The 17,445-nt window shown below is 37.7% G+C and overlaps 1 protein-coding gene across 1 annotated transcript in view; it reads left to right on the plus strand.

Moving 5' to 3' along the window:
- TRDN (triadin) overlaps positions 1–17,445 on the plus strand; it is a 212,119-nt gene that overhangs the window by 40,935 nt on the left and 153,739 nt on the right. The window contains 2 exon segments of the mRNA XM_054393020.1: positions 6,674–6,814; positions 8,748–8,774. Coding sequence (XP_054248995.1) covers positions 6,674–6,814; positions 8,748–8,774 — 168 coding nt within the window.

Raw genomic sequence — 17,445 nt, forward strand, 5'->3', positions numbered from 1 at the left:
GCTGATAACAAAGCATGGGGATGAGCAGCGTGCCGGGAAGCGGCAGCACTGCTTCTCTGCTAACCTCAGCACTGCTTCATGCTAACCCCAACTCTGGCTGGCTGGGCCTCAAAGATCAGTGCAATAGCCTCCTCCTGACTTTCACATCATGCTTGAAATAGAGCTGTCAGCAAAGAGACACCCTCAGGCAGGAGATTGCCGGGAAATTGTGGCAAGCCGAGACAAGGCTCATTTTACCCTCCTATGTGCCCTTTAGAAATGCCGTGGTACAGCTATTTAACAGCATTGCCTTTTTTAATCTGAAGTTAAGATCTGTGCTCTTTGTCAGAGAAAATGAATCCTTGGTGTGAGAAGAAAAATAAAGCTTCAGATTATTTTTGATAAAATGGCTGGCTGTTTCAGAAAGTGCTACCTAATGAGGGTCTGTTCCATCAAACCAGAAGCCTTTCAGCTGATACCAAATCAAGTCATACAAACTGCATGAAAAGCTGGTCCTACACTTACGATCAGAAGTACCTTGATATTTTGTGGCAAGTAGACTCTGGTTATGTCTACTTTGTTCTGAGTTTGTCTGCTTTCAACTGGGGTTTTCTCTGTGGGCTTGACCTCAACATAATTATCTAAGGCTGATGTTAGAAAGAGAGAGAGAAGACTTCGACTACAGACTGCAGTTGTCATATTTAAAATTTAAATACCTATAAAATGGGAATTACTGAGTAATCCTGAGTCTGAGGGGCTTTTGAGCCTTGTTTTTATACTTATAATTCAATATACATATAATTAAAAATCAAATTATTATTTTTTATGCTTATAACTCAGTGATACCCAGCAGAGTTTGTCAGGAAGCTTAGTGCTGTAAACATGACAAAAATATTTATGTATGAAATAGGAAGAAAAAAACTTAAGGAAACTCAAGTTTGCTGATAAGGTGGAATATTATTAATGGAAGACTTCATGTCTGTATCAAGATTTTAATGTTAGATACTACTTATTAGAAGACTATAGCATGGAAACAAACTGCTGCTACTACTACTACTAAACCTTAAGATTATATAAACTTCCAAATTAAAATAAAGGTTTTCATCATTACATCAAAATTAAACTGCTACAATGCTTTTTAGCTCTCCAGCATTATTGGCATTAAATTATTATTAAATTAAAATATTTATAATAGAATATTGTACTAAAACTAGGATAACTTTTATTATCACAAACTAGTGTTAGGATTTTCTATTTTATCAAACATGACAGAAATTCTCTGTCTTCATCATCTGTACCTTGTCAGTATTAATGAATTGGATTATAACTCATAGATACACCAGATAATTACCATCATTTGTAATTTAATTGCATTCAATTCACTGGAGTCAAAATATGTAATTGATGAAAATCCAACAGTTACTAAGTAATTCACTGCACTTCATTAAAGCAAAAAACCCAAGTTTTAAATAGGTTGAACTCTGAGTATATATTTAACTATTTGACAAACAAAAAAGATTGATAGGAGATTACATTCCTGACAGAGTTATTAAGACTGGAATAATGACTGAAGTGATTTGCACAGGTAAATCAATTAGTCACTCTGTGTTGTGCACTTCATAGGAATAAATGACACAGACCATGAAACATAACCAGATTTGCTTGAGGCACCACAACAAATCGTACCATGGGATTAATCAATTCCTATTTCCAAAAGCCACCAGTACAGGACCCATCTTCAGGCCTGATTTTTTTTTTTTTTAACAGGTTTCTTCTGTTGGCAAAATACCACAATTTTGCTGAAGTTAAAGTGACTTTGTCACTTTATGAAAACTATCTTTTCACCCAAGAAAGTACCAAGTGCTGACTGATGGATATTCCAAGTCTGTCACTAGTTGATTTCACAGCCCTGTGTTAAGTGTGATTAACTATCAATAAAATTATGGATTCTACTTGAAAATCAATTGAAGTAAAAATTGTGAGTCAAGGAAAGTTCAAAACTAAAGAAATTAGTTGGGCAGAATTCTTGTTCTTGAATTTTGAATCAAATTTATTTTTCTGTGCCAATAATGCTGGGGAGCTAAAAAAGCATTGTAGCAGTTTAATTTTGATGCAATGATGAAAAGCAGTTTTAAAATACATAGGAGTTTTCAGAAGTATTTAATACCTACAACACATCTGAATTATTTTAATGAAATTTGCATCTTTTCAATAAAGAAAACCCAAACAAGCTTCTAATTTTTCTTGCAGATACCTACAACATGTAACAAACATTCTCCAACCAAATTCAGTTAAGTTATCATACACTAAAGTTTTGTTAAAAGGTAGTATACAAAGTCCTTCAATTTCACTGGCATTCTTTCCCTGTCCCCTTTAACTATTCCAAATTTCAGCATTTTCCAGAAATTTCTGGAATTAAATTTTTGAAGTTCTCAATAAAAATAAAAAATAAAAGGCAAACCTCTTAAGTATTCTCCTAGCAGTGGAAGTGCCAGCACAAGCTGAGCTGAACTTTTACTGAACTGAAAAACATCTCCTACACCATACCAAGGAATAAAGGACCATAACGAAATGTCATAGCAAAACATTGTTGATGGTAAAAGTGCTCTTCTAGAATGCAAGTAATTTGTCAAGGTGACTAGTCAGATTGACCTGGAATTAATTATGAATGTAAAGTTACAAATCTAAGTGTAGGATGACAAGAATAATTTAAATATGAAAGAACACCACTAATAGGATCCATGTCATGGACTTCAGTCATAGGAAAATGAAGTGTGACATCCACACTAATTTTTTAGACTTCCTTTCCTTCATAGTCAATGGGAAGGGTTGGATGTCTTTGGAAATAAATTCATACAGCTCTGAGAAAGGTGTCAGAGGAAAGTGAGAGACTTGCCTTCTGAAGGTCACAATACATCTTTCTGCACTAGCTTTTGAGGGAGTCTAGAAACCAGCAGGGATTCAACATCTGGCTTTCAAGTACACTTGGCTAGACAGGATGATCTGACCTTGAGCTGTGATTACATGAAATTACATACTGTCAACAATTTTTTTCGCTATTAATAGCATGTTTCATGTCTGAACTTAACCTGCTGTGCAACCGTTCACTTCCTTTCCCCTTCTTCCTCCTTTCTCCTTTGATGGACATTTAGTATTTTCCTATTACATTATTGAAGAGCAACAATTGGCTCAGTCCCTCTTTACAAGTTGGGCAAAAGGTAGAACTTCACAGTCTGTATCTATCCTAGAATTACTCTGTATTTATAAAGGCTCTTTCCAGTTCTAATTCAAGATCCTGCCCCTTCTATTCCCACCACAATATCTTATATATGGCATGCCATATATTAATTATATCTTATAGTTACAGATTAGTTACAAATTATATATTGCATACTATATAACATATGCTAGCCAGAGAAGTATCCTGTGAGCTTAGTTTTAAAATAATTTGTGTTCTAAGGTCTGTCAAGAAATAAAAAGTCAGACCAAGGAGTGTTAGCTCAGTCTGAATGAGTCGAATCCAAGACTATTCTAAACCAGTTTTTCATTCTGTACCTTTGCTGAACATCTGTAAATTAAAACAAAAAACTTCCAAATTAGAACATAATATCAAGATCAAACTTTGCTGTGAAAATCAGCATTCTCTTGCCTTCTTGAAGCAAGATTATGCAAGTCCTCTGGAAATGGTTCTTTCTTAGCATGTGTGTGAGGAAAATGGCATCTTTCCCTCTACTTGTTACCACCTGAATTGCTTTGACTCCTTTGTTTCTTGTGTGTTTTGTTCTATGAGGGAAAGAACCTGCTACGGTCAAAGCTGTTGGTAGAGCTAAAAGCATGGATTTGATCAGTAGCACCTCAGCATTACCTGGTGTGGTGTTCTTAGCATTTAGAACACAGAGTTACTGTTAGCTCTACTTTTTGAAAACGTAGGAAACAGAGCAGAAGTCAAACAGAAGATCTACACACAAGGAGACAGGCCTGTGCCTGCCAGACCTGTGCCACTTGCACCAGACCTCAAGTGGATCTCACAGTATATATATATATATATAATACTATTTTGTTAATCCCAAGAAAGTGTCCTTTCCACAGCCCCAAACTGATTTTTCTACATTTTTTTATGTTAAAGAGGATTTGTAACTTGGATCTAGTGTAGGCATGACTGGAGAATTTTGCCTCTGGACACTTAATTTCTGATCCCTTTCCATAGTTTGGTATGAAGATGTTGTGAATTAAAGACCAGGATATGACATTGAGGGCTATGATTCATCAGCAAAGATGGCTTGCCTTGGGGTGGTTGGAATAATTTCCTCTGCTCTTGATCTTGCTCTTCTCTGAGCATTTCCCTCACCTGCCCAGGGGGGACAGCTCTGCTACCTGTGAAGTAGTTCTGGAACTTCTAGTTGATAGCCCAGTATATTAAAATAAATTGACACCAATTTTTTGTTTAGTTTACAGCTGTAGTCCTTGCAGCTCTGAAAGTCTGTGGCTGTAAAAGCAACTGATCCACCCCTAAGCAGCTAGTGAGTAAAGGGTAGGTGGATAGCCAGAGTGGAAATCAAAGCAGCTGTCCAAAGTTAAACCATCCCTGCTTGTGAATCAGAACCTCAGTTATGCTAAGACCCCTCTGGCCATGTCCATTCTATTAGTCCACTTGGACTCCTTAGCATTTCTAGATTAGAATAAAGTGCAAATGACATCAGGGGTGAGGTTAAAAATGTGTTTTTTAATAGCCTAAATATAGACTTACACTGTCCTGGTAAACACTTGAGAAGAACATCTGTGGCAAATTAGTTGAAAAAATAAAATCTCTACATGTCAGTGCATGAAGCCAATGCAAATAAAAAATGCCATATGATAAACCCTATCAGAAATATTCCCTGTTATACTATTCAATCTTTCTCAACACAATAGTGCACACAATAGTACACTGAATGAAGACATCATGCATATTTCTTTGCAATTAGGTAATTTCCTCATGGCACTTAATTAAATTAATTTATTTGATGTGCCTGATTGTTCAGTAGCATATATCTATATAATAGAATCATCAAAAAAGACATCAGCCAAAATAATTCTTTGGTCTACATTATTAATAAGCAGATGCATAGTCATAGATAATCAGCCCGCTTCTTGTCTGTTTCAGATTAGTTAATTAGAAAGAAAAGAAATTATTTACTGATACATCTATATCTCAAATAAAGTTATTGTATATTTCATTACAGCACTTTAGAAAATAACTGTTCATACTGCTGCCTTCAAAGAAGTTGTTTCAAGCCTGCACTTTGCCTGTGTTTGTAAGCTGCAAGACCTCGTGAGATCATTTCTGATTACTGCTAAGATTTGGCTTGTGAGTCAGAACACTGCAACCAGAAGTAGTTCCGAAGAGACACACGTTTCACTTCCTACTAAAACATTTCCGTGGAGAAAGATAGTGGTAAACAGAGATATGCTTCCCATCTTGACACTGGAAAATGCAGGGTAGATATTTCTATTGAAACTCCTAGGGAGAAGGCCAGGCCATGACTCAACTCATATTTGTGGTATACCTTCAGCTGTCTGTATCTCTGGGAAGGTTTCACACAGATAGGGCAGTTGTTGAGTCTGCCATTTCAAGGGCAGAAACAGAGAATGAATGAGTGGTTTCCCTCTTCCTAATCAGTGTTTGGTACAGATTTCCAGAAAAATAAAGGTCAAAAGAAATACTGTCAAGAGGCGGGAAGTTTCCTCTAATATGCTATGCCTGCTTAAACAGGGTAGGGAGAATTCTAGGTGAAATCACAGCTGGAAAAGCCTTTAAGAGAATAGTGGCACTACCCAGTGATAGCTGCTCTCCCTGTGTGTGGATACAGTGGGAAGCAAGCATCTCACTTCCATTAGAGGTCCCAAGAAGGTGAAGAATATTAAACTACACATCTTTCTTGTTTGTCAGCTTACTTGCCTGCAGGAGCAGTTAAGACCAGAACTAATTAAGTATACAGATGTACACCAGTGCATGTGAAAGAAATTTCAGAATATTAAGAGAAGAAGCATATCCACAGGAGTACGTGTTTGAAAGTAGGTGTCTCTAGGTCACAACTTGGGTTTGCATCACCCTTCACTCTGGCCTCAGGTTTATTTTGGCCTGAGTATGCACAGCTTGTTTCCTCCCATCCTTTGTGTGCCCTCCACGAGAATGATATGACTTGTCTGTGAGGTTAAGCCAGGGCTCATCGATTTCCTTAGCTAGGACTTGTGTGAAGGACAAGGCTCAAGGGGAGATGTGACATGTGAAGTGGACACAGAGAGCAGGCAATCATAAACAGGCATCAAGAGTTAGGGGACTTATGCCACGGGAAAAAAACAACCAACAAAACCCAAACAACTAGGCTGAAAGAAGGAGGTTATTTACAAATTAGGCAGAATCAAATCTATATTTATACTTTGCCCAAGTCAGGACTTGGAGTGCAGTATCAGACTAAATTATCCACTGGGTCCTTAATCACTCTGTGAACAGCAAGTACAGTAGGATCAAGTTTATTCCAGTCTTACACAGGGAGGAGAGCTGTCCTCTTGAATAATAAAAATTAACATTCACCATCTTTGTTTCTGTTAAAGGAGGGAGCATAATTAGTGCTGTATTAAATGAAGGTTGACTTTAATCACTGAAGGAGTTATCTCTTTTTCAAACCGCTTTTGTTTTAAACTCTGCACTCAGGAAGATCTGTTAACAAGCTCAGCACAGAACCACTGAGAATCATTCATGAGACATTGGAAGAATCCACTGATTGGCTCTATGGCTTTATTTCTTTACTGTCTGACTTCGTATGGAGTGATGATGATGATGACAGTGATGAAGGTATTTGTAATGGGAAGTCTTCTGTAACTGCTCTAACTGCTGTTGTACAGGCATTATGTTGGCTTGCTTGGCTTTTAACCTCACAGACAAGAAGGTCAAACAAAATGAAAAGTGAACGTTGCTGCTAATAAAGCATCCACTGGCTGTTCCAATCAGTAAATTGGTCTCTTTGTTAGCTTTCATCTCGTGTTTAATGTACCATTACACAAAAGCTGTCACAATTAAATATTACCATTAATACATCTCCAAGTAAAGAGCACTAATTTATACAAGACTTCAAAGCCACCTTCAAAACATGCATCTGGATATTGCTTCAGAGAACAGCAGTAGCTATTTTCTTTTAATCAGCAAGAATGGCAAGAACTCTGATAAATATACAAGACAGACCAAGAAACTCAGAACGTTTTTGATTTGGTGTATTGATGACAAGACAATGTATTGAAAAGGAACAACAACATAAAACCCAGAGAGAATGTAGCCTTTTGGCTGAACTAAGCGGTTTTTGGACGACGTGTTGCAAATAATTCAGTTTACTAGGTATGATTGTTCTGCCATTATAGTAATATTCTTCATCTGACATCATCCAATACATGTAAGTAAATTGCATTTCAAGTTTGGAAATAACTAGCCTTCTGCTATTAAAAAAATAAGTAGTTCCCTGGTATGAGCAGAGCAGTAGTGGATCCTCATGTCACATCCTATTGGTCATTTTGACAAGAGATGAACATAGGAGTGACATCTTCATTTCATGGTAGTTTATTTTATATTCTCTTTGGCTGTACTAGAATTTAATTAAAAAGCAACATGTACTGAAAGTGGCTTCTACCCTTTTCTTCATCAACTTGACACATTAGCAAATTTCTACCTTTTAAATCTGTGCAGGAGCTTTCTATATTAGTGCCGTATATGAATACTAATAGAGAGGCTGCCACATGTGAGTCTGTGAACTGGGCATCCAGTTCTGAGGTATGATTTACAACTAGCAGGAAGTCAGTCTTTCATATGGTTGAGAAACAGAAAAGGAGAAACATGGAGAGCTTCCTGAAATGTGAACAGTGTGCATAGTTAGCATTTCACAGCTCCCAAAGCGCCTGCAAACTTTCAAACACTTGAGTGGATAAACATTAATGCAAATAGGTAAAGTCATAAAATATTTGGCATACAAAATTCAAGATCTGAATGCTCACTAAGCACTTGAAAACCTCAGTTCTACCAGCCTTTGGTCCAGGTGGAATTTCATCAACATCTAGCAGGGGTGTGACAAAGCAGTAGGCAGGTTAGTGCTCTGTGTCATCAAAAGTAAGCTCCGTGCCCACGGTGTGCTGCAGTCAGTGCTGCTGAGCCTGCACACTCACTGCTGTCATTCAGTCTAACTCCTTTCAATTCCATGTCCTTCATGGAGGTGGAATAACTCACTGAAGCAATCAATTGCTCAAAGTTCCATTGAAATTGAGCATGCCTTGGATTTCACTGGGAGCATTGCTAGATTTACAACCTTCCTTACCTGCGTGTATGTTTTATCAGTTGGAGCCCAAATGGATCCGCTGGGCCTTTCCTTAAAATATGGAAACATGCATAAAATCGAGCAAACTGTAAATTTTAGTCACCAGTTAACATTCAGAAGCACAAACACAGATTTGGACGTTTCCTTGGTTACTACTGCACCTTCAATTTATCTACCCTGCACACAGAAAAACCTCTATGGTGAGAGAGAGAGATTCTGAAAAATCAGAAATCTCTGGCTAGAGTGCTTGCTGCTTAGCATATAAAAAAATGGACTCTTTTTTTAATTAAAATGAGCTAACATGAGAAAAAATGTCTCTTGGGTTTTGCTTTCCTTTTGTTGTTTGTTTTGGTTTTGATTTTGTTGTTGTTGGTTGCTTTTTTATGATTCTATCTGTTCTCTGACGTTTATTCTTTTCTCTTGGTTTAGGTGAAGTGGAATCTTCCCTGAAAAAAGGTTGGTCAGTTGCCTGACTAAAGAGGGCAAATATTTTACAAACATTTTAAGAATTAACTAGTGTTATTTGTGACAGAGATTCTGGCATTGGTTGCATGTCAGTCTGCTAACTTTGTTAAGTTGTGGATTAAAAAACTCACTAGATAGGAAATTTGAGTAGTAATATTTACTGTTCTGTTTGCTGTTCTGTGAGATTTCTTGGTTGTTTCATTATTATCCAGAAAAACTGAAAATGTTCATTACAAAAAAACAGAATTAGAGAACTTTTATCTATACACTTGCCCTGCACAAGGGATTCCTACTCATTGCAATATGAGTTATGTCTGTGTCTGGGGAGAAAGAAATAACAGTGTAGAAAGGATATTATTTAAGGATAAATAATGGTGAGATGTTCTAAAAGCATTTTTACCTTCTGCCAGTGGAGAATCCTAAATAAGGACTGCTTCTGAATCTTCTGATCAAAATTAGTTATCCCTGAATTTTTAAAGCAGACAAGTGAAGCAAGTAGGATTTATAATACAAATCTTTTCAGACATTAAAATTGTTATGCTGAAATGTAAAACTCAAACTCAACTTCTATTAAATCAAAATGAAAATGTAGAAGGCTTGAGATACTGGTGATAGGATGTAAAACCTTTCAAACCCAGGGTGTTTGGTTGTTGTTTTTTTTTTTTCTCCAAATTGAGCACAGCTTGATAATAACAAGATGTGCAACCAGCCTATATCATCTGAATTTGGTATCCATCAAATTCTCAAAAGGTAAATTCCCTAATTGAAGAATCTATCACCCCAGCTGGTGCTGAGATTACAATCCAGTTTTCTCTGAAGATAATTGGAACTGGATCAGGCTTCTCTTTAATGACACATATTTTTTTTTTTTTTCAGTCTTGATAGGGCATCCAAGGAATTAATAGACCTGAAAGCCAGGGCCATTCATCTTTCTATGGATGATCCTTCATGTCAGGACTAAAGAAAAGTTGCAGACAGTGCAGGGAAACATTCCATCTGTTTACTCCATCAGTAAAAGTCATAAAAGTTTCAGCATTGCCCTTTCACTTCTCCCAAACAGAGAAATGCATTGCCAATTTTACAGTGGGTGCAAAGAGACTTAAGCTGTTGGTAGGGATGCCAAGTACAGGGGTGGAAGATGTCTACTCAGCATGGGTCAGTGTAGGTAACCAGATGGGGTAAAACATGGAAATAATTCACTGCTAGGAAGGCTTAATGCATTAAAGCAGTATGGAGAACACCACTCTCAGCATTGCAGTGCCTACCTCTTTGGAAATCAGTGACACTCATGCCTTACACTTTGCTTTGGGACACTAGAATGTAGAAACAGAATTTAGGGAAGCCATCAAAATAAGATGGGAACTGCTGAAATTAGTCAGGTGGAAGTGATGAGATCATTGTTCAGATCTAAAAGTCCTCCATCCAAGGAACTGAGCATTTAAGTGTGAACTTGAAATGTTTTCCTCAGTTTTCAAGCTCACATCCCTGCTCTGGAGATAAACACCTGAGAAACTCTAATTTTAGTGGGAAGAAAACGGACAAGGAGCTGGTGATTCCTCTGGAGCTGGTTTCTCACAGATCAAACCAGTCACACGGGTGTGAAAAGGCCTAAATTCAAACATGCTACCTTTGCCTTGTCAGAAAAAGAGATTTTGAGTGGGCTTTTTCCTCTTCCTGGATGTGTGCTCCAGATATTACTCTTTGTCATTCAGAGGACAAAGAGTTTCATCCTTATTCCTCTGCAGAAAGATGTTTCTTAACTAATACTGATGAAGAAGGTATTCCAAGTCCCTTTCTGGGTATAATCTTAAGCTTTCACATAGCAAGATCCTCAAGTAACTTGTTATCATCTCCAGATGACTGGAGGAGGTCTCTATTTCATCCTGGCAGTTAGGACCTGGCTGGCCTTGGTTATACTTGATTTTGTCACCTTTTATTCTAGGCTACAGCAATACAGCACACGTGTCCTGAAGCCACCAGTGTCTTAGAAACACCAGTGCAGAGTGTTGGGTGAGTCTGCTCAGGTCCAGGCAGCTCTGAGCTCTCTCTTTGCAGACTTCTCTTAAAACTATGTAAACATCATGGAGCTGAATTGTTTGGGGTCTAAGCCTATACAGATGTTTTCTGAGAGCTCTGTAATAAAGTCTAGTGAACGGATTTTCTGCTCAGGCACTGTGAAATTCACTTCCAGGGTTAAAGATCACGAGTGTAGGAGGCAAGGGCTGAGTCGAGCTCACGCAGGTAGCACTCTCACAAACATCACAATCTGTTCCTCGGAGCACATGGTGCAGATCTCACTGAGTAGCTTTTCTTAACTAATGTATGCTGTGCTACCTATGGACCAGAAAGAAGAATTCCAGAGAAAAAGCTTTCTAAAAGAAACCAAGCCATTGGATCTGTGAGTTTCCCCATGTAACTCCTGCTAGGACACCCCAGCTGTACGAATGAAGTTGGAGACTTTTGAGGTAGCCAAATGTTAGCAGTTAGATCCACAAAGTCAGGACCAAATTTTTAGCTTAGGGAGCCCTGTTTTCATCTAAAGGACTATTTCTGCATCAAACTCCTTTTCACTCCATGCAGTGTTGTTATTCCTAGCTTTGTGAATGATCTTTCTTTCGATGGTTCTTTTGCTTGTGGTGTTTGGAAATACTAAACAAAAACACAACCCAGTGAGGTTGTGCAGTATATCAGTGCTGTCTCCAGAAGATGAATAGGTTGACTTTTTGCATGTATTTACCGGAAACTTCTCTCTCAAATTTCACTCTGGAAATGTGCATGGTGGTTGCTCTGCCTGATTTTTGAGTGTTTGGATTGGATTTATCCCACAGTTTGTTATGGTACTCCAGAATAGGCTGAGAGTTGTTCAAAAGTCTCCATTCCTATTTTTGGTGTATGGAAAAGCCTTCACTCTTTTGATTTAGTGACTAGCAGGTTTTATGAATTCAAAAATATTAGAACAAAATTGACTTTATAATAGAATATAGGAATTGGGAGAAAAAAAATAGGCAACAAACAAAAATAAAACCAAAAGAAGATTACTGCTGCCACAGTATAATTAGATTCTGAGAGGGGAAAAAAAAATCAAGGGGAGTGGTAAGGACACTGTGTAGTGATGAAATAAAAGAAGTATAATGATAATTACACACTGAAAGCAAGCAAAGATAGAGTTCCTAGAAATGTAAATTGAAAGCCAAGATAATAAAAGTACAAGTAATGACAATGGCCCTGCACAGGCAACAAGACTAATATCACTTTCAGAATCCTTCACCAAAGATGAAAATGCCTCTCAAGTGCCTTTTTTTGTTGCAAATAATTTTTGCCAGTCCAAGACTTATCATTAATATTTATCTTTAATAATTAGAAAAGAATGAACATTTGATATTGTCCAGGAAAAAAAAAAAAGTATTCTTCAGTGGAGGTGGGGAAAGATCATTCTGTAGAGGACTTTGCAGTCTTTAACAATGCATATTCTCAACATGCTAAACCTGCAGAGCATTTTCACAAAAAGACATTGAGAAGCCTAATAACACTTTCTTGCAGGCTTAATATGTTTTGGGCTTCATTTCTTTCCAGAACAATGGTTATGACTGGCAATCTTACTCATCTTTTCAGGGTTAGTTTAACCTTTAGAGATAAATTCAATTATTTGACAGCTGTATGTTTTCTCCTATTTTGATCCTTTTCTACTAGGAATTATTTTTATAGAAAGAGTTTTGGGTTTTTTTCGGAGGGGGGGGGGGAGTGGATATTACTGGCATCTGTTGTGAGTTTCTACAAGAGCTGAGAAACCTGGTGCACAAAATTGAAAGTCTTTGTTGCTGCCCAAGAGTGAGCAGTGCAAATGTCTCCAGAATGATGTAAGAACTGTTTAAAATTTAGGGATAACTTCCCAAGAGTTCTCCACACTCTAGACATTTGCCAGTCCAGGACACCCCAAGCCATGGTGTCACTGAACCCAACAGGGACACAATTCTTGTGTGGTTGTAATCCATCCAGTGCTTTCCACAAACCCAAGATGCACACAGTATGTACTTTAATGTTAGGGAGCAAAGCAACCATGTCAGTAAGAGCTGAAACCAGTTAGGTCCCATGAGAAGACTTTGAAGACGACTTTTTTCTTGGGGTTTTTGTTTGTTTGTTTGTTTGTTTTTTCCAAAAGTGATTAGTTAAATAACAATTAGTTACACTCATCTGTTAACTCAAAGAAGTCCTATATACATTAGGAGGCTTAACTTTTAGCTCATGATCATCAAACAACAACATTTTTTCCACCCTGGAAAAATATTGTGCAGGGTTCAGGTGAATAAACAAAGCTGACTAGAGCCACTTGAGACATCACATTGTATCTCAGATGTAGCATGGGACTGGCAGAAATGACACAAGACCTATGGGAGAAGTGCTCACTTATAGGGCAGCTGATGACTATTGGGGTACCTTATGATGTTTAAAAAGCCATCAGCTGCCTGTAAAGATTCAGGACCTTGTGCTTGGCCTTGCCAAACCCCATGAAGTTCTTTTTGTTGCACAGTAACAAATCTGATAAAATAACCAAGTGCGTTTTTTGGAGTTAATATGTTCAGGAAACAGCTTACAACCCCACCCCCCACCCCCACCCCCCCCCCAAAAAAAAAAAAAAAAAAAAAGAAAAAAAGAAAAAAAGAGAAAAAAAAAGAGGCAATGTACCAGAAAGAAGAAATTCAGAATACCATAGATGCAACCTGAAAACTGTGTCGCAGGTGTGGTTGATATATGTGTTTCTTAGAAATTAATTATGCAGTTCCATTCATCCCTAAAGTATATATCTATTTGCACTGGTAATGCCTTCAGAATTCAGCTTCTTTTATGTTGCCATATGGTAATGTTCACTTTTCTGTGTATGAGTTGCTATTATAGATCTCTCTGAAAGGCTTTCACTGTCTCCCTAGGCTACACTTTACTGCAAAGCATTTTGCATATCTTTGTGTAAAGTACACCCTGTGTTAAAAGATGAAAATCATTGATTGATTCGGTTCTCAGATGTTAAACTGCTTTTGCAGCTATGTACTTTCTGCATTTTGCATTTTTTGTGGTACCCATTTCTCTTATTAATGTTCTTTTAACAATCTCATCTTGTTTTACTCACTCTGATCAATACAGTAATAGCATACCCACTATAAAATAGCATTTCATAACATAAAGAAAATATTTTCCATATTATCCAGCTGAAAAAAGAAAAAAGAAAATATATGCCACTAGGGAATAGGGATGTTCCATTATACTTCTTTTGTCTATTAAAGAATAGTGATTTGGTTTCAATTTGAGTTGAAACGTTTTAATCCAAACTTGCCAGCTGTCTGTTAAAAAATACAGACACAACTTTGAGCTACAAGGCCAGTAGGAACCATGGGCCGAAGTGCCACAGTACAGATGTTTGCAGCTGCTTAAGCTATCCTCTTAAATCAGAAAAAAACCTGAAGTGAAGCTATCCACGTCAACTTGGGGGAAATCCTCCTGTGTGCCCCATTAATGGAACCCTGGTGGGTCTCACTCTCAGAACAGGGGAGTGTTTAGACAGATGCCTCTCCAGCTGGGAGCCTGCTGTGACTGAGACTGAGCAAATGCCTGGTCTGGGAAGAGAGAAGGGCTTCCAAAACTCAGTTCCTAGAATCACTGAATCATAGACTCATAGGATGCATTAGTTTGTAAGGCACCTCCAAAGGCTGTCTAGTTCAACCCCCCTGCAGCCAGCAGGGACATGCAAGCTAGATTAAGTTGCCCAGAGCCCCATCAAGCCTGACCTTGAATGTCTCCAGGAATGGGACTTACACCACCTCCCTGGGCAACCTGTTCCAGTGATCCACCTCCCTCATAGTAAAGAATTTCTTCCTATTTTCCACTGTAAACCTAACCTGCTCTGGTTTCAAACCACTGCCCCTTAGCCTAGTGCTATAAGCCTTATAAACAGTCCCTCCCTCAGTTTTCTTGTAGTCCCCTTCACGTACTGGAAGGCTGCTATTAGGTCTCCCTGGAGCCTTCTCCAAGCTGAACAGCCCCAACTCTGTCAGGTAGTCTTTGTAGGAGAGGTGCTCCAGCCCTCTGATCATTTCCATGATGTTCTTTTGGACCCCCTCCAAGCCTGTGCCCTTCTTGTGTTGAGTGCCCTACAAGTGGGCAGAGCAAAAGTTAAACCCACAGCACCAAAACTGTGGGTCCTCCATATTTCTGAGTGGAACTCAGATTTCCTCACAGCTGTGCCAAGGAGAGGATATAGCAAGCAAAGCCCCATGCTTATGACCCCCAGAAAGAGTATCTCTCTTCTGCATGCCAAACCTCTGAAAAAAAAAAAAAATCTACTTCATCTGGAAGTGATTGAATTTATAGGAATATATATTTGCAACTAAGTCTTTAAGATAGGATCTGCAGAGTAGACATTTTTTAAAGCTGAGCCGAGGAACTGTGGTTAGTCTTGTGATGTCTATTTTCTATTTTTTCCTCCTTTCACAAAAAAATGCTTATTGAATAGGCTTAGATGAGAAAAGATTTCTTTGCTGCTAATCAAGATGTGAAATTTTAAATATTACTCTCTATATCATTTTACTCTACTTAGGTCTACTAGTTTTGTCTGCATTTTTTCTGCATAAGATTGCATTCAATTAAATGATAAAATTGATTATGGAAAGCATAATTTAAAACTGGTCCAGTAACATCTTTGGAGGCTGTAAAGAGAAACATGTCAAGACAATTTTACTTTCCACAGAAAGAAAAGAAGAACCTGGATTTGATCACATGGCTCTGTCTCTGATTTGTTGGGTTTGGGAGTTTTGTGGTTAACTTTTTGTTGTTCTTTTTAATCAAAGAGCAATTAGCATTCCTTTGACATTTTGAGGTTGCAGAACTACAGTCTGGGAATGAAAAAAAAAAAACCAACATTCTTAACATATTGATAAACTTGCAATAATAATGACTTTTAATGTAAAAAAAATGTTTAAGGTGGAAGATCTTTGAATATCTTCCACTTTTCAATCTTTTAAAAGCCCAGTCATTGAAAGTTGTTCATATAAACCAGTCATACTATGCTCTTCCTGAAGGATGCCAATGCTACATGCAGGATAGTTAGTCCAAGAGAATTTCAAGTTCCTTGCTGCCCTTCAAAACCTTTATGTTAAGATTTTGCTTTTCTGCTGCAAGTGGATACCTTACAGAGGAGAACCTTCCCCCCCCTACAAGAAAAAACCCACAAACCAAACCAAATCCAACCCACCCCCAAAAATAGATTAAAAAACCCACAACAAACCACAACTAAAAACCCTAAACGAAGCCCTAAAATCTCAATAAGGCTTCAGAAAGAAAACAAATAGTTGTGCACTGTGTTAAGTTCCATGTGACTTGGCAAATTGAGGCTTTCAAGCTGAAATTAACCACAGATATTTATTTCTTTTTCTTGTTTTCTTTCCTTGTGGCTGATATAGTAAAACTTCTGAGTTTATCTCAAAGAAACAAATCTTATGAGAACTATATAACAGCTCCCATGTTTACAGCTAATACTCCAGGCTTGGGGAATTCTCTCAAACATTCTGTCTGATCTCAGCTTTATGGGAAAAATAAATATATTCCTATAATGCAAAAAGACAATTTTGTATTGAAAGGGTTTGTGGGATTCAATTTTTTCGGCAGCCCTGATAGATATACAAAATTGCCTAAACGTATGGAAACAAAAAGGAAAGGTCACAATGATTGGGTGATAAAACTGTTTTAATGAGTACATAGTAATATAGTGATACATTTCTGTGATTCTGATTCTGTGATTCCACTCACCATTAATTGCTGAAGCTATTTTATTCTGCAGCAAAAAGGATGCTATTTCAAACAGCACTATGGCAAAATCTGTGCATACTTAATTGTCTTTAATGTAATGAGAAAAGGAGGAGTGGGATAAATCCCATTAGGAAAGTTGGGGATTATGAAAGAGTGGCTTACAGTAAAGTCTTTAAACAGGCTGCAGTGTTTTGTTATGAGAATAACATGCACAGCATTTTGAAAATGCCTTCCTTGCACTGCAGCTCCTTCTCTGCAAAATCTTGCAAAAATAAAAATAAGATTAAAAAAAAAAATCACCCTGAAATCAAAGAACTCTTTAACATGATGAAAATGATGTCAACAGGTCATCTACAGTGAATTTCTGTTCTATTGAAGCTGCAATACTGTAGAAACAATTGAATGTCTGTGGAACTGGATTCAACTGATGTTTGTGCTGTTCAGGCTTTACCATATATCTCGAAGGCCATGCTGAATTCCTGCATTCTTGAGGGAACATAAAGCTTGCTTGTTTGCTATATGCTACTCAGCATAGGTAAATTGTTCAGAAATATTTGAGGGCCATATTCTTTGTATTTCTGATAGGTGATTAGTAATGCCAGACAAAGTATCGAGTGGAACAAATAAAGGTAGCTAAGGTAAAGTAGCTGAGCTTTGCTGGCTAGGTTTAGGACCAATCAACCTCTCTTCACAGCAACATTTACAGTTGAGAACCACATGCTGTTTTGGGTAAATATACACCAGAGCAGAGGGTCTGCACCAAGAAGAATGAGAAATAATTTTCCATGACCTCTGGCAAAAGCAGTCTCATACAGCAAATGAAAGAGATGCTGTGTAATTCTGTGAAATACAAAAGAAACAGATGAGA

Source organism: Indicator indicator, chromosome 27, assembly GCF_027791375.1.
Source record: "Indicator indicator isolate 239-I01 chromosome 27, UM_Iind_1.1, whole genome shotgun sequence".
NCBI lineage: Eukaryota > Metazoa > Chordata > Aves > Piciformes > Indicatoridae > Indicator > Indicator indicator.